The sequence below is a fragment of the Podarcis gaigeae genome, assembly GCF_964106915.1.
Source record: "Podarcis gaigeae genome assembly, chromosome: 4".
NCBI lineage: Eukaryota > Metazoa > Chordata > Lepidosauria > Squamata > Lacertidae > Podarcis > Podarcis gaigeae.
The window spans coordinates 82,619,655-82,638,105 of record NC_139677.1 but is presented as its reverse complement, the minus strand read 5'-3'; the positions used below and the strand labels follow the sequence as shown (position 1 = coordinate 82,638,105).

Here is an 18,451-nt window from a genome sequence, read left to right as displayed (position 1 = left end):
AAACAAAGACACCAACAAATCAACTTTCATTGGATGTAAACGACTCCAATTTCCCCACACGGAGTTAGATAGTCAGTAGGGCTGGCTCAAGACCCTACCGCCCCAGGTTCTTTTTCAAGGATGCAGTCCAGCAGAGGATGCTGGACTGAAAAGCATGGATTGCATGCTACCTTCTCAGTGGCGCTATTCCAGCCTACACCAACCTGGTGCCTTCCATATGTTTGGATCTCAACTCTCATCAGCCCCAATGAGCATACCGGGAGGGCACCAGGTTGGAAAAACCTGTGTGTGTAGTCGGGTGAGCACTGAAGATTGGGGAAATAAAGAGAGTGCAGCAGCATAGCATGCTAGCACTTGATTCAGCTTGACAGTACCTGGGACAGCATCCATGTAGTGATGACAAAGCAGTTTGCTTTAACAGAACGCTCTTCCTGACTTTGATCAGAAAATAATACCCAGTGCTCAATTGATGGGCGGGTTACAGAGCGGGAATCTGCTACTGCCATCATTGGACTGCTCAAGAGTTGGCCATTCAATGAAAAGAGAAGAAATTCATTGAATATTCATAGAAGCAGAGCCCGATTCCATTTTGTCCTTTGAGCAGCACAGAAAGCCTTAGGAGGCTCTTTGATAACGAATGGCCAATCAAATGTTCTGGTTTATGTGGCCTTTTCTTCCCTAAATTACTGCCTCCTAAAGGTGGTTCTTCTCCCTTCTTAACATGCCACTTGCAGAGGGAGAGAGAAAAGGGTGTCTGCAGCCAGAATTTTCTGCTTCTGTGCAGAAAGAGTGCACCATTTTTCACTACTTGCACATGATAATAATAGGTGCAAACATCTGCATCTTCAGAGCAACTGGTAACCTTAATGCCTGGATTCATTTATTTTTCAGAAAGAATCCATTCTTCTCACTTAAGAGCAGAGCTCATCTCTAGCTTTTGCTCCATCACCTTTCTTCAAAGGGCAAGTCACAAGCAAGCCATGAAATAACTTGGATTTGCACTGGTCTACACAGAACCTTAAAATGTGATCAACATACTTAATAAGGAAATTATATAATTTTCATCTGTGTCAGGCTTCGGCTTACTGGAGCAGCAGCAAAAGAATGTCGGCATTTTGATTCACGACACCCTATTATGTACTTGAACGCTTCCTCAATTTTTTTCCCTGGTTGGCGTGAATGTTGTCAATGCAGGAGAGAATTTGGAAAAGAAATGGAAGGGTCACCACAGCCATGGTTTTTTTTCCATTTATGAGAGGAGCCAATTTCAAATGATGTCTATTTAAACCTCATTTGGGAAAACTGCATGGACATGTGGGATCAACTGTCCATCAGTAAACCAAAACTTTATTCTGTAAATAAATACACTTGCTGATTAGATTTCTGTGACATACTTTTCAAGGCTCAGTCACAACTATTAATTGACCAAATAACATTAGCATGTCCTGAAAGTGTCTAACTGTAGGCAAAAGGACCACTATCTAAACTGCTCAATCTTCATAATGCCTTGAAATGGTATTAGTAGTGTTTACCTAGTGACAAACCTGGTGCCCTCTAAATCCTCTTGGACTTCAACTCCCATCAGCTCCAGCCAGTATGGTCAATGGTCAGGGATGATGTGAGTTGTAGTCCAGGAATCTCTGGTAGGCTAGAGGTTCCCCATCTCTGCTTACATGCTACCAACATCATTCATATTTTTTTAAAAAAGATTATACAATTTAGACCCCATTCTCATGCTTTGGTTTTATTAAAGTTTGGTCACCATTAACACCAGTCGTTCATTAGTATAGAAGTAGAGGGTATTTGCTAGGCTGGTTCACGTTATCACTTGATTATTGCAAGATGAAGTGATTGCTTGCACCACAGCCTGCATTTCATATGTTTGTGGACGCAATACTTTTAAAGGAGTCACTTCACACATCCAGGGCTGGATTCAATGGGCTGTATCTGATTTGGCAGGTCACCATTTGTGCAGACTTATAATATAAAATGTACACATCACCTTAGATGTAATAGTTCAAGTTTCAAAGGATGGGTTCATAAAGCAATGCATTTGGATAAGCACAAATTATAAGAGCAGGAAAAGGTGGGAACAATTAAGTCATTTTTTAAATCTTGTATGTTATGATCATATTTGTAAGCAAAGCAATAAAATGTCCCGAACCATTATTTAGAAACCTAGTTTGGTGATTGCCTATAAATACAAGGGTTGTAAACTGTCCTTTTATCAGATAAGATCTTGAGCTGAAAACTCTGAAGAGAGGGAGACATTGCTCCATCTCATGTCTGTAACAGCACAAGAGGCAAATCGGTATTTACTACAAAACAGCTTGATCTCGTTTTTCCACAACAGTCCTTGCAAAAATCCTACTGATGTATGTAAATGGAATACAAAAAGAGGCACTTGTTATGACCAATTAAAAGGTAACAGCTGAATCCTGCCCCTCTATCAAGTTATAAAGCCGTCTCTCACTATCAGTACTCCAGTCAACTTAAAATTAAATCCATTGATCAGAGCAGCAAACTTCTTTTAGCCTAATGAGCCAAACTCTTTCCAGCTAAGAGGCTCAGGACTGGAGCATTCCCAGGCAATGACATCATCACCCAAGTTTTGTGATGACAGCCATGGTATGTTTATTTTTTATTTTTTAAATAAGCACACATTGCCTTAGAAGTCACCTCATCTTCTCCTGTGGCATTCACAAAAATAAATATGGCAGTTGCCGGGACCCAGTGTGGATGCAGGGGGGTTTTTTGTTTAAAAGGTGCTCATAGAAGGCATAAGCAGTGGAATCCTACTGGAGTTCTGGTGGCGGCCCAGCGATGAATGGTATTGGCACCAGCCCCAAGGAGGTTGTGACATGTCCCTATGTTTAGAACAAACACATTGCAGCTCCAGCCTCTGAAGTACATGCAATACATACACCTTCCTTTCATAGAAACATGCCCTGCCCATCATGACGACTGGTGTTTTCATATGGGATCAATACTGATATTGTAGCAGAACATCCACCAGTATAGATATTAGACATAGCCAAAATATTGACATGGTGACATTCCATTATCCTCTTGCACAGGGTTCTTCAACCCTGGGATCCCAGATGTAGTTAGACTACAGCCCCCATCATCCTTGACTATTGCCTATGCTGACTGGACACGATGGGAGTTGTAGTCCAGCAACATCTGGGGACCTAAGGCTGAAGAATGCTGTGAGTCTAGCCCAGCCAAGAAATGAAACCCTCAATGAAACTATACAAATAGACCCAGGCTTATTGTAAATGGGTGGGGTGACTGGGAGCCACGAGGGGCAAAAAAACGGTTACCCTAACAGTGGCCTGAAGTGCACTCCTTAATTTTATTCCAAAAACATTAAATACTGCCTTTCACTTCTGAGTGAGGCAGGAAGATAAAACACTGTTGTTTTAGTGGCAGCAAAACCTACCTGACTGCCATTGACAGGGAAGCACCACCAGGGGGCGTTACAAAATAAAAGCCCTCTCCCTCCAGGTACATCATGCCTATCAGAAGAGCAGCCATTTTGCTAGTAAATCTGTAAAGCACAGCTTTTGCTCCGACAGGTCTTTTCCTTCCTTCCTCGTAAGTCCAACGTTGTCAACCCACTAAATTAGAAACCTTTAGCTCCTTACTCCACTCAACACATGTCCACAGAAAAACGGCCCAGTGGAGGAAATGGCTTGTTCCACCCTGGCTGTGTTTTCTTTCTTTTTTATGAAGGCCTACCTCCAACAAGCAGAGCGAAGGATAGCTGGAGGCTTAAATGTAAAGACAATTCTGTCTTCACCAGAAAATGCCAAAAAGTGGTCTTGCTGCGGGTGTTGGCAAGGAACCCAGACAGAAGGATCAGTTCATAAGATTACTAAATATGTATCTTGCCACGTGATGACAGCATTATGGGTTACAATATTTTGATTTCATGGCACGGAAGCTACATGTGCAACCCTTTCTATGCCCAGCCCCCTCATTCCGTTGCAACAGCTGGGATGTCTGTTGCTCAGTCTATCAAGGAGCTTCTTGACATATCCCTTCAAATAGAAGCAGGGAAAAGCCATGGGGCTTAAAGACATGCTGTCTAGTTCAGATAAAACAGTAGCACAAGAGAAAGAGAGGAAAAGATACAAATGCTCTAGTGAGGGCGGAAAGAAAGCAAGCTAAAAGCAAACAAGGCTTTTCCTCCATTCAGGATTTCATGTTAATATTTTTGTTGTTCAAGCAGTAAACATTCAGTATCATTAGGCATCGTCCTAGATGGGGAGTGTGACGTTCACAGTCATCTTAATAGCAGTGTTTTTAATAAGATGAATAGCAGTGTTTTTAATAAGAAGGTGAACATCTGTGCTAGGTAAGGTCCTATGCACCCCTTGGCTTAACGTGCGTGGTGAACCATATGTGGTTCAAAATGCACTTTAAGACAAGGAGTGGATGGACCCTAAGAAAATAAATTGCTACCTATATAAGCTTTTAACACCCACACAAACATATTCTTCTGTGCAGCCCTTTGTCACAACAAGCGTAGCAAGTAGATATGACTATTTCTAATCAGGATATAAACTGGTCTTCAGTCTTGGTCCAACATTCATCTTTATGACTATTGTCACTACTGGAACATTTTTTATTGTTTGTGTTGGTGAAGCTGGTCAGCAACCTGTATGGCTGCTGCAACCACCACTTCAACAGATCTGCAGCAAGATTAAGATTAGTGGCTGTTAGGATTAAAAGAGAGAATCTCATTCTTATTTTGAATTTCAACAGTCTTTTTGACAAGAGGTGCAGTTAATGAGGCATTTCCCCAACTTACGCTCTCCACGCCACGTCTTTAACAAGGCACGCTGTGGGCACCAGAAATAAACCGAGCCAGAAGTATCCACACCTCAGCACCATCCCTGCCTGTAAGGAGAAATGAATGCAGTGTTAATCACGATCACGTTACACAATGCAGCAGGGACTGGCTGAAATGAAAGGGTAAGTTAATAACATTGTGTGAAAAAGGAATATAATAAAAGCAACTGAAAAGCAATGCATTGCATGTCGATCTACTGATTTTATTTCATTCCAAGAATTGCCACCCAATTACTGTTGTTGGTTATTCATTCGCTAGCCCTACCATCCAACTTGGTGGGCCTTCAGAGAAGCTTATGGTCATTACAAGGCAAACGTTACAAGTTCTCACAGCACAACACAACCTGCCTCCTTTATTATTTCCCCATTATAACTGTGGCAGATATTTCTTGACATTCAATGACATTGTGTGATTGATGCCACTCTTAGGTTCCAACTCAGTGGTGGTCCTCCATATGCTGGTGGAACTCCAGCTCCAACCATCCATAGCAATTGGCCATGATGGTTGGGGTTGATGGGAGTTGGAATCGAACAACATCCGGTGACCCCGCTCCCTTTTAATGCTTCAGGAGGAAATGCACACTTATGCTAGGTTGCTTAATGCTGCTTCAGAAACAGGAGTGGTCCTCATACTAAGTCTGACCATCGGTTCATCTATCTCAGCACAGCCTACAGGAGGGATCGCCAATGTGATGCCCTCCAGACATTGTTGGACTACAAATCCCATCAACCCTAACCACTAGCAATATTGGCTGAGGCCATTGGGAGTTATAGTCCAACGTCTGGAGAACATCACATTGGCTATTCCTGGTTTACAATGACTGGCAGTGGCTCTCCAAGCCAACTGAACTTGGCTCCTTCTGCATGCAAAGCAAACACTCCACCACTAAGGTATAGCTCTTCAGAGGCCCATCACATATTGTCATCAGTTCCTCTCCCACATACACTCTTTCAAAATCTTTTTTACTTACTTTGCCAAACCTTTATTAGGCATTACACATAAAGGCCATCATAAAACATCCATATATAAAATTTTAAAACATATACAAATGAACAGCCATGTAAAAATATGTAATGATGAGGATTTTCATTGGAGTTTCTTCCCGCTAAATAGTGCCATTCATCACCCTAAGAGATACTATTGATAAAAACTCAGCCACCCTTGTAGCTACTTCCGGGTTAATGTCAGACAGATAGTATCTGATATTTTCATTGTGCCATAATGTTAGACTACCCAGAAAAAGGGGATAGCACACATCTGGGTAGCTGGTTGTACAATGGACAGTAGAAAAGAATATGTTCTACTGTGTCTGGCACTTCAAAAAACACCCACAATGCCTATAGTTTCTGGGGATGTTTAAATATCTGCCCTTGACAAAAGCTGAGGGGAAAACGTTCTAACATAATGGTCTAACATAATGGTCCTGCGTTGGACTGCAATGATTAATTTTCAAATATAAGTGACCCTGTTATCTGTTGTATTTAAACCATAAAACTTGGAGCAAATTCTATTTACAGCTGACTCAAAGTTTTGTTTTTCAGTGTCCCTTAATTTGATTTGATTATGATAAATATATTGCTCACTTGAATTATACAAAAGTTCCAAGTCAATACCAATAGATCTGATTTTGCTATGTAAGAGTTGGAACCATCTGGATTTATAAGAGTCCTTAAGTAACTCAGAAAGCAGATGCAAAGGTTGGCAATGGAAATGGCAATGCAACCAGTATTTTATAGTGCTAGCCCACACCCAGTATTCCATCGTGTGTATACCTAGTTCTGCACACATCCATCGTCTCATACTTGATTGAATTTGGGAGCCCCAGGATACGTCAAGAAACTTGAGTGTATCCTATCCAAATCACTATTATATGTTTGTATCCGTATTGGGATCCCAAAAAGTAGCTGGGACGACAATTTAGCTTGAAAAATTTGAACAGCAGCTGGTATAAATTAGTTACCTTTCTGAAAGTAAAAGTGAACTACTTCTGAGGAGGTACACTTTGCCTGTTTTATAGCGCTTGTGCGATGTTTTGACCAATCCGAGTTGCTCTGGAATAAAATTCCGAGATACCTGTGCATCTTTACTTGCTGGATTTCTTGTCCTCTTATTTTCCATTTCTCTAATTTCTGGGAATTAGAGAAGACCAGAATTTTTGTCTTCTCATAATTTATTGAGAGTTTATTGATTTCACAATAGGAAACCAGGGAGCGTAAACGACATTTCAGGCCTATCCTCGTCAGTGATAATAAGGCCGCATCATCCACATACAGTAACAGTGGGACCAGGTTTTGATTGATTTTGGGGGCATGTGATCTGGAAGATCTGATAAAAATAAATTAAAAAGAAAAGGATACACCCTTTCGCATTAGGGATGTCGGAAGAGAGGTGACCTTTGGCATTGAGTTTGATTTGGCAGATGTTAAAGGAATATAAATTCTGTATTAAGATAAGCAAGTGTCAATCTTAATACTGAAATGTGCCCACTGTTGCCAAAAGCTTGGTGACCAGTGCTGTAAGGCATAGGCTGGATAAGCCAGAATAGATGTTAAACACATCCCTTGGTCCCTGTGACTGATATGTCTTATGGTATGACAGATCTATTTGGATGTTTTGCTGGTGGTCACACTTTGAAATTCAACTGCATTTAGCAACAAAGCTGTCGCAGCAGGACAACTGCTAGACAGGTGCTATTTCAACACATTTATCATCAGTTATTTGATGCTAAATCCTGCACGCAATTGCCAGCTACAAAAGGTAAGATATGCTGTTTGTTTGAACATTTATGAATACTTTGGGACCCAGTGGAGCAAGAAGTAAACAACTTCCAACCTTGGAATCAATTTTAACAGTGTGGGGTTTTTTGTGGCAGATGTCTGCAGCCCAAAATACAATGTACATTCTCTAGAACAGAGGTCGGAAAATAAGGCCCATGGGCCACAAGCCCATGGGGGTCATTTAACTGGCCCATGGACCCCCGCCACCTGCTTGGTCGGCTTCCATGTGCTGTACTAAACCGGTGCTGAGCAGAGCAGGGACCGCCTTCCGCAATGCTGGCCGGCTTCCTGCAGCCAATGGGAAGCTGCCCATGCCTCCTCCGCGCCGGAAGAAGCACCGGAAATAGAGTTTGCACATGCGTGCACACACACTGCAGCGTCTGCAGGACCGTGAACCGGTCCAAGCCACAAAAACTTTGCCGACTCCTGGTCTAGACCAACCTGTGAAAGCAGCTGCTGCTTAAAGGCAGACCTATGCGCAATGCATTGCAGTAGTCTAACCTGGAGGTGATCAGTACCTAGACAACTGAAACCAAGCTATCTCCGCACAGAGAGGGTTGCAGCTAGTCCAGCAGCTCTACCGCTGAGTTTATGGCTCTTCCCCATATTTTATCCCACTGAATCTTTGAATGTTTTTGTTCCACTGAATCTTTGAATGTTTTTGTTCCAGGGAGAACTATACTTTCTATTTTCTGTTTGATCCCTCTCAACAATAAAGATGTCGATGAAGGTAGCTGTGTCCCATATATATATTTATAGCCTTCATTTTATTGGACTCACAAATCTAACCTGCGCTTTTCCCTTGCCACCTGGAGAGCTAGAAATGCATATTTTATCATGGAAAAAGTGGTTGTAGTGCAACAATCCTTGCAAACCAGGGATTTTTAAGGAGTGTCAAGTATCTTGAAAGGGCACATTACTGAAAATGCTTGTAAAACAGCCTTTTCTTTTCTTTTCTACATTGCAAAATAGAAACCACAGAATATGCATCAGTTAACACTTTGTCAGTTCTTAACCAAATATGGATTTTACAAGATCACTGAAGGGAAAAGCTGGAGTAGCTTCGCAGGACCAGGTTACCCACAAGCAAGCTAAGAAGAAGACAAGAAGACCTAAAAAGAGCATTGCTAAATCTAAAAGAAAAACATCTCATTTCCTAACAAGTTCCTCAAAGGCTTTTAGTCTCATTTTTGTAACCAAGTTTGAGGGAATGAGTGACCACATTGTCCGGACATCTGTTTTTAAATATTAATGCACAGGAAAGAACTAGCCAGTTATTAAACCCACCCATGAGAGACATAAAGCAGTATCTCAAGATTGTCTTTACTTTTTTATTCTTTGGAGTTTGGCAATTATAAAAAAAGCCCTATAGGAGACAAAATTCAACAGGGATTCATTTTATTTCCCTTTCCAGCCCTTTTGGTTGTCCCACATACCCTCTTCTCGCACAGGTGTGGAGTATCGTTTCCATTTGAAAAAGCTGAACTGAATCTGAAGCACAGAACAAAACCCCAACTTTATTTTTCTCGACTCATGGGAGAAAATGTGCAACTGGGCTGTTTTTGTCATGGCTTATAACAAGTAGACACAGAATCCTAAAGGAGTCATAGAATGTACCCTTTTGCTTGTGCGTAGTGTTTGCAAAGAGCATGATGCACCGTAAGATTTTCTTAACAGAGAACTGCAATGAAGACCACATTATTAAGAGAGTCAGCCAGATAGGGAAGGAGGACTGGATATGGGGAACCGATAAATTTGGATCCAAAGATGACCTTTTGCGAATTTAAAGTGTCTTCCACTCATGAAAGGGCTTATTAAAATCTTATTCTAGAGCAACGTGCAAGGAAAGTAAAACTAATTCAATGATCTTCTATAGAATTTGCCTATGATATGCTAGCACAGGAGTGAGGAACCCTGATTAGGCCCGCCAGACTTCCGCATTTGGCCTGAGAGATAATTTTGGCAAAGCCTGCCCCACCAGGAGGTCCATAAATGTAAGATAAACTTTATTAACGATTTAGAAGATGAGGAGTCTATGTTATAGGAAGCCATAGCTCTTCTGAATCATTCTCATGTGATGCACTTAGGCACAGCCCACTTAAAGGGATACTGTCCTCACAGTGTGGGCAGGTAAACGCATGGCCGGGCCAAAGGGATCACCTGGTTGTTGGCGCTTGCATAGCACTGTGGTATGTTTCTAGACCAAGGAATATTGATTAGTGGGGCTGAGAACTGAAGGTGTGCTTGTATATCTTCTGAAACTATTTTGCTTCTCATGCATTACCAGGGACTGACAAAAAGCTATTATCGTTGGCCTTTGCTTCTAGCTATGAGCTATGGAAGCTTTTGTTTAATGAAGGTTTTGATTCTGGAATGTGTGTTGAAGAAGGCGACTAAGATGGTCTGGAAACCCTTATGAGGAATGGTTGAGGTAGTTGGGTATGTTTAGCCGGGTAAAGAAGAGGCTGAGAGAGGACATGATAGCCATCTTCAAATATCTCAAGGGCTGTCACATGGAGGATGGAGCAAGCTTGTTTTCTCCTGCTCTGGAGGGTAGAACCTGAACCAATGGATTCAAGCTACAAGAAAGTAGATTCCTACTAAATAACAAGAGCTGTTTGACAGTGGAATGGACTCCCTTGGGAAGTTGTGGACTCTCCTTTGTTGGAAGTATTTAAGCAGAGGTTGGATGGCCATCTGTCACAGATGCTTTCCTTGAGATTCCTGCATTGCCAGGGTTTGGACTAGATGACCCTCAGGCAAGTTATCTTACACTTCCTTCAGTATCTTAAAAGGACCTATATTGAGGTGTAGCAAAATGTACATTTACTTACATGCAACAAACTAATCTGTTGAGGCAAAGCAACAATAAATTACTTAATTGGTGGCCTACCCTAGTTTAAATCTATTTCTCAAGAATGCTTGAATACTTAATTTAGTGATAACCTATAGGGACGCAGGTGGCGCTGTTGGTTAAAGCCTCAGCGCCTAGGACTTGCCGATCGAAAGGTCGGCGGTTCGAATCCCTGCGGCGGGGTGCGCTCCTGCTGCTCGGTCCCAGCGCCTGCCAACCTAGCAGTTCGAAAGCACCTCCGGGTGCAAGTAGATAAATAGGGACCGCTTACCAGCGGGAAGGTAAACGGCGTTTCCGTGTGCGGCTCTGGCTCGCCAGAGCAGCGATGTCACGCTGGCCACGTGACCCGGAAGTGTCTCCGGACAGCGCTGGCCCCTGGCCTCTTAAGTGAGATGGGCGCACAACCCCAGAGTCTGGCAAGACTGGCCCGTATGGGCAGGGGTACCTTTACCTTTACCTATCGGTCATTTAAAGCCAGATTTGGTTAATTTGACTAACTGGCAATAAACATCCAAACTGATGAGATGTAAGGATTCATTGTTTCAATTTTTCATTATTTCTCCAACAGCTTAGCTAAGAATATAATTCAACTGTGCTGTTATGATTGATGTCACGGTGTGGCTACAGAGCATATTGTAATTTATTGCAGGAAATACAATTTCTTACTCATTAGTAGTCTTGGTCAAGCTGAGAAATTACTGCAGAAACAAAATAATTCATTTTCAAAGTTACCCCGGGGGACTCTTGACAGGTTACAATCATTCTTACAGGTTTAATTGCAAGCCCCAAAACATATTCAATAAAGGATGCAGTGGGTAGCTTTCTATCGCCCTAAATGAAGTTGTATACAGAGAGAAACGTATCGCAAATCTGGAAAACACAGGTTTGATGAAACAGACAATGTGGCAATGTTACATGCTTTAATCACTCTTTTGATGTGAACTGCCACTCTGCACATATAATTTATGACATGAAAGGGGCCATTCACTGCCAGCTTCAGTTATCATCATTTTTTCATTGGTAGCTGGATCTCTTACATTTCAGCTTTTACAAGTAGCCTTACTCTTACACAGTAGCTGGTTTTATATAACAGTTATGCCGTTATCGTGTATGCTGCAGGGGGGGAAATAATTAAATTTTACAGAAACCCACCTTTGAATGAAAGGCTCACAGGGAGTAATTATATTGAACAGAAGCCCAAGGATTCCCAATGAAGATATCTAGCACAGTAATACAAAATGCTATATCAATGCACCAATGGGCCAAATTAAGACTACAGAGTGAATAGTAATACTGAAATGTTCTGCTATCTGTATATTATACTAACAAGAGATCTGGGGAGGGGAGTTGTGCCCATCTTCCCCCTTAGACAAAATGTTTAAGAGGGAGAATGAGACACTGTACGTAGTTCTAGACCCAGACTCCTTGACTAGGCAGATGTTAGGATGCATACTGAAGTGTCTATACATGGAAGTTCTCCCATCTATTCTCTGTATTTGACCATACTCAGTGAGATGGGTGGTGCTATCAGGTTTGACTGTTTGGGAAAAGAGAATCATGGTGCCCACTCCCCTTGCCCTGATTCTTAGTCCACCCATTTGATTGGCAGGTGGGCTCACACAGATACCGTGATTGCTGAACTCTAGACTGAAGTTATAGGAGCAAAAGGAGGAGTGCACTTTAGCAAAGGGGTTGCCAACACATGGTAACCTCCAGATGTCCTTGGACTACAACTCCCATCATCCCTGACCATTGGGTCATACCAGCTGAGGCTGATAGATGCTGCAGTCCAATAACATCTGGAGGTGACCACACCGGCTATTGTGATAGGTGGGGGCTCTGTGTTTCACCCTTGAACCTCTTGTTGAGAGTGTCTATGTTCCACAAGAGATTGCCCTCAGGTATGCAGACTAGGAAGGACCATGTTTTTCAACAGGAAGGGTCTTCTGCAATGAGTAGTTAATGAATATGGTTGTCAAATCCCATTCAGAAGTTCATGAACTAAGCACAATGTAGCTTGAAACAAAATTTCTACTACTGAAAAGATAACTGGCATCCATATATAGATTTTTAAGTCAAGCAATTTTGAAAAGTTCAAAATTAATAAAGCTTGATTTACGCAGATTTTTTTTAATAAAAAAACCTGTTTTAGAATTTAAACATTTTGCTTCTGCTCTATTTTGGTTGATACGAGACACAGCACCCAAGGATTCCTGTAACAGTCATAAACACACCTACAAATTGTTCTTCAGAGCCAATGATGTCTGCACCAAATGAAGATGAAACAAAGAATTAAGAAAAGCAATGTTTTGTCTGGCAACCACATGGAGGTTCTAATGCTCTGGACATCCCACCATGCATGGTAAGTGAAAACACCTTTCATGTCCCATAAACTCAATGGGATGGAACCTAGGCATACCACAAATTAATCTAGTTACAGATAGGTAGCCGTGTTGGTCTGCCATAGTCAAAACAAAAAAATTCCTTCCAGTAGCACCTTAAAGACCAACTTAGTTCTTGGTATGAGCTTTCGTGTGTATGCACACTTCTTCAGATACACTGAAACAGAAGTTACCAGACCCTTCTATATATAGAAGGGTCTGGTAACTTCTGTTTCAGTGTATCTGAAGAAGTGTGCATGCACATGAAAGCTCATACCAAGAACTAACTTAGTTGGTCTTTAAGGTACTCACAAATTAATCTGACTCTATAAGCACAATTCCCTTCATTATTCTCTCTCCTTCATATTGTTCCCATTATCACTTATAATTTTACTTAGGTTCTGAGCGGCCCCTTGCAAATGTCACCTCCAGTGGCGCTGTTACAGTTAAGTAATTTTAGACTCTGGAATAAATGGACTAACTGTGGGGTGGGGGGCTCCTTCGATGGTAATGTGTGCAACTTCACTTAGTTCCAGATAAAAAAAGAGAAATCAAAAATTAAAAAGTGAATTGATCAGTTAATCATTAGCTATTTGTGGAGAGCTAGCCCACTGCCTCTTTCCTATTAGAAAGAAGGGTGAAATGCAACTTCATTGGTCCTGAATTGCACTATTTGCCCAGAGGAACATGTTCTTCCTTTATATCTACAGTGACTTTTACCTTAAGGAACATGATTGTTTGAAGGCATCCATCACATGATGCAATTCAATGCTATCATTGTCTCAGAGATCTATGCTTCTGTGCAAATCCTCTCAACTCATTCCATCCCCCATTTAACAACAACAACAACCACGTACCCGGTACATTGTACAAGTATAAAAGAACACAACAAAACACCAGACAAAAGCTTCCCACTATAGGGCTGCCTTCAGATGTCTACAGAAGGTCGTATAATTATTTATCTCTTTGACATCTGACGGGAGGGCATTCCACAGGGCGGGCACAACTACCAAGAAGACCCTCTGCCTAGTCCACTGTAAGTTCACTTCTCACAATGATGAAACTGCCAGAAGGCCCTCTGAGCTGAACCTCAGTGACTGGGCTGAATGATGGGTGTGGAAACGGTCCTTCAGGTGTACAGTGACCTGGCTGCCTTTTCCTTGTACACCCCCAAAAGAGAATGGAACAGGTAGGTGATGACGATGTCCACCTTCCCTTCCCCCACTAAGCCAATGGAAGCTTATGGACGGACGCTTATCTTTCTCTGGATTTCACACATCCTAATTCTTTTGCCTTGATCTCCCTATCTATCAGTAAGAAATCCCTCTGTCCTTGAAAACATCTCAAAGAAAGCTGCATTTCTGCCTTGGTGGGACTCTTGAGTAATGAATAATTTCAGGCCCTTTGTTAAAGAAGCAGGAGGAGGAAGAAATCTGATAGTTCTAGGCTTCACTACACTTTATGGCATTGATTTATATTTTCCTTCTAATTAACATTACTAGGAAAAACATTTGGTTTGGAGTATTTAAGGAGAGCTGCGCTGCAGCCCGTCTTCAAGAGCTCCAGGATGGAGGTTCAGCAGGCCCCATCTGTGCCTCTACAATGAATTACTTCCGCAAACACACAGGCCCAAAGCCTTTCTGAATCCTTCCCCATAATCCCCAACATCTGTTCTGTGTCCAATCCAGACCAACTGTGGGAATCTGCTGTCAGCATTAGCACAGATGAGTAAACATACAAGTGCCTGAGTTAGACGGCCCTGTGATTTCAGCTGAGAACTCCGGACATAAAGCAAGTTTCTTATTTAAACCATTCACAATGAATAGGAAGCACCTGTTCAGAGAATATCCAAAATAAATTTTCCAGGAGTCTTTAAAAAAGAAGAGAAAGGATGACTGACAGCACTAGTTCAAGGTATGACATGAGCGCAAGTCAAAACATTTGTTACTAAGGGAGCTCCATTAATAATATAAACAGGTTACTTTCCTTTTCTGCCTCAACAATACACACATCTGCTGTCTAGGGCTAGAGCTCTGGGATAGTTTTATCCTGGGTTCATGCCAAACTGTAGCTGATCCATGTGATCAGTACTGTACTGTGGGCAAGTTGCATGTCTGATGGTCACTGAGGCACAAATGGAGACCCCTAAGGCTGCTGCATGGCAGCAGATCAATGTGGGGGAAATCAGAGGGAAATCAAGTTGCAAACAACATCCAAATGCTATGTAATGCACTTGAAGATACCATCCTGTAAGAAGCATTTTGACTGTAATATAAGGTTACCAGACGTCCCTGTTTCCCAGGGGCAGTCCCTGGATTTACAAATCAGTCCCCATACAAAATCCATTGAAGTTGGAAAATGTCCCCAGATTCATTGAAAAAAATCTGGTAACCTTACCGTAATACTGATTCAGTCCCCAGCCAATTCCAACTCCACAATTCTATGTTGAGTAGCCAAGGTGATTGCTGCTTTGGCATTTGCTAGGAACTGCTTCTGCTTTTGGCGATTGTTCCTTCTCAGGAATAGGAAGAAGATGTCATCAGTTTCTGCCAAATAATTCACATTCACTCTTTCAACAGACACTGATCTGGGTGTTTCATTTTCAACTTGTACAGTAGCTTGAGTCTGCTATATTTTTTCCCCCATCAAGAATGTACATGGAGCTATCAGCAAGACTGAATATAGCTAGTAAATGGAAAACTGTGCAATGCCTTAGTTTAGATTATTGGCATCAATCTCTATGGGCTATTGATTGCTGTAATGGAGGAAATAACCTATCAAATGGGACTTGTACAAGAACATGCAACTCCAGAATCCTTTTACATGATTGGACACACTGTTGTTGACTATACATCACAACAAAAATTTACTAAGCGCCCAGCACTTCAAGTTGCAGTATCAGGTAACATTGCTAAAAAAATTGTGTGAGGATGTTATTATTAATATGGCTTTTTGTTTGTATGCTTAGCTCTCTATGTGACCTGGGAAGGAAAGGATAGGGAAAATCAGTAAGTTTATATTTTGTAAGTCATGACAAATGTGCATGTGAATGTTTTGGATGTACATTTCTGCGCACAACTTTATTATTTGTATGTTGGAAAATTCAAATAAAAAGAGTTTTAAAAAAGAGCACAAGAGTAACAGGAAACCCCTGACTCCACCCAGCTACAGCGAAGTCCAGTGCCACCTAGTGACTAAACTAAATAACGACACTATCCATACGCCAAGGTCTATCATAGAATCAATTGTAGAGTTGGAAGGGAGCCAAAGCCTGACATGAAATAGTGTTTCAGGGGGTGGAGCCAATTATTTATTGCATCCCATGAGCCATCCATTGGGACAGCCTAATTATATAACAACAAATTTGTACCTGAGTAACACAAAACTCTTGGGACGCGGGTGGAGCTGTGGGATATACCACAGAGCCTAGGATCAGAAGGTCGGCAGTTCGAATCCCCGTGATGGGGTGAGCTCCCGTTGTTCGGTCCCTGCTCCTGCCAACCTAGCAGTTCGAAAGCACCTCAAAGTGCAAGTAGATAAACAGGTACCACCCCAGTGGGAAGGTAAACGGCATTTCCGTGCGCTGCTCTGGTTTGCCAGAAGCGGCTTAGTCCTGTTGGCCACATGACCCGGAAGCTGTACGCCGGCTCCCTCGGCCAATAAAGCGAGATGAGTGCCGCAACCCCAGAGTCGGCCATGACTGGACCTAATGGTCAGGGGTCCCTTTACCTTAACTTTAACACAAAACTCTAAAACTGCACAAGGACCTGATCAAAGAGAATCAATATTCATAATTTGCCGGGGGTGGGGCAATGATAGTGCCGCAGCATGGCAAGCTGAGCAGAAACTAGAGAGCACAAATCCATATATTCTTCAATATGTTATAACTGAATGCCCTCAGTCATCAACATTAAGTACAGCCATGGAGTTTCTTTTATTCCTTCCTGCCTTGGAAAGGCTGGCAAAGCTATAAGACATGTGCACGGCAAGGACTGGGATTTGAATTTCTTAACACATCTTTCAGCAAGGCCAGGCAGCTGTCTTTCTCAATGACACTGAAGTCCAGACGAGGTGAGCTTCAAAGCTCTTGGTTTCACCACCCAGACAACCAAGCTAAACTAATCCAGTGGGGAAGCAAATCTGCATTTCGACCGGAGGCCTAAAAGGGAGAGCGTGAAGATCTCAAAATAAGCACCATACCTTCGTAGACAGCCTCCACCAAAGGAGAACACAACCCACGAAAGCAAAATGCCACAGTGGCAAGCGCTGGCTGGCATATGACTCCCCACTGAGCTCACAAACTTTCAGCTGTTCACCTTTAAAAACTCTGCCTTTTATGCTGCTGCTGGGCTGAATGCTGCTATTGTGTCTGGAAGATTTCTGAAAAGAAAGTCTAATGGAGAGGCGGGGAGAAAGTTTCAAATTATACTAAGGAGTGAAGTTGGTGTTGAGTTATAGAGGAATAGCCTGTGGAAACATTGGAGCTAATCTCACTGCATCACTTTCTTCTTGTGAGGCAGTTTTCCCCCTGCTCAAGTCACAAAGCACACAAATTGCTGGAAGAAAGAGCAAGGACTGAGCATTTGCCTGCAGCCTCTTCCTTCCTTTCTCCATCTCATATCCACTAGACACAAATCAGAAGACAGAAGTTGGACAAACAACACTGGTCCCACAACCATTGGCTAATTGGCTAATTCAGATTTTTTGGGGGGCGGGTGTGTGGAACTTTTCCAGTTTTATGATACCTAAAACAGCATTTCAGATGCTTACATTCTCTGCCTTTTAAGTTTAATTAGACTTGCCTTAGGCTCACAGGGCTATCATATTTTTCCGAAACTTGTTTTTTCAAGCAAGTCAACTCCTTCTACTGGTGAGTTTTCCCACATGACTTTAGCCTTTCAGTTTGCTCTAAGCTTTACTTTTTCTTCATTTTTATTATTGTTTACCAAAGGCTTGCAGGCAGTATGGAAATAAAGTTAAACTAGGGGAAAATTATTATTATTTTTTCCTCTCAACTCAACTATTTTTCCCTCTTCCCCTCAAATTTCAGCCATGAAAAATCTTCAAGTGTCACTTGCAACCCAAAAATTAACCGAGGTAGCAGCAGTCTTCTTCCCCACCTTCTCCACAGGATTTACCGGCCTTTTTCTTCTTCAGATTAAACTTCCTCCCCCACAACTCCACACACATGAATGATTTGTGGACCGTACAATAAACCCATTTGCTACAGGCAGCTGAGACATTATCAAAGGTTTCATTACAGCAGTCAAGCTTTAAGTATCCTGCAACTGTTGGGCAAAAAATGTACAGTTGAAGGTAGCATTAAATATATTCATCACCTGCTTTTGCCAGGCTCCTAAAAGCAGACTAGACTAAAAAGGAAATTAATCTGGAATGCTGATACATAATATTTTTAAAAATCAACCATTGCAGGTGGATAATAGCAGGTCAACCCCCCCCCCAAAAAAAAATATTGCACAGAGATCTTTGGTATAGAGCAAAAAGCAGAAAAGTATTCTCAACCAAGCCACACATGTTTCTACTATAAAATAAAGAGCACCAAACTTCATAACGTTCCCCT

At 42.0% G+C, this 18,451-nt stretch overlaps 1 protein-coding gene across 9 annotated transcripts in view; it reads right to left on the bottom strand.

The window, feature by feature from the left end:
• The window catches only part of ATP8A2 (ATPase phospholipid transporting 8A2), a 319,516-nt gene that overhangs the window by 28,442 nt on the left and 272,623 nt on the right, over window positions 1-18,451 (bottom strand). For all 9 annotated transcript variants that reach the window (XM_083736150.1, XM_083736149.1, XM_083736151.1 and 6 more), the window contains one exon: window positions 4,817-4,905. In XM_083736150.1, the coding sequence (XP_083592276.1) occupies window positions 4,817-4,905 (89 nt within the window). The remainder of the gene's footprint in view (window positions 1-4,816; window positions 4,906-18,451) is intronic.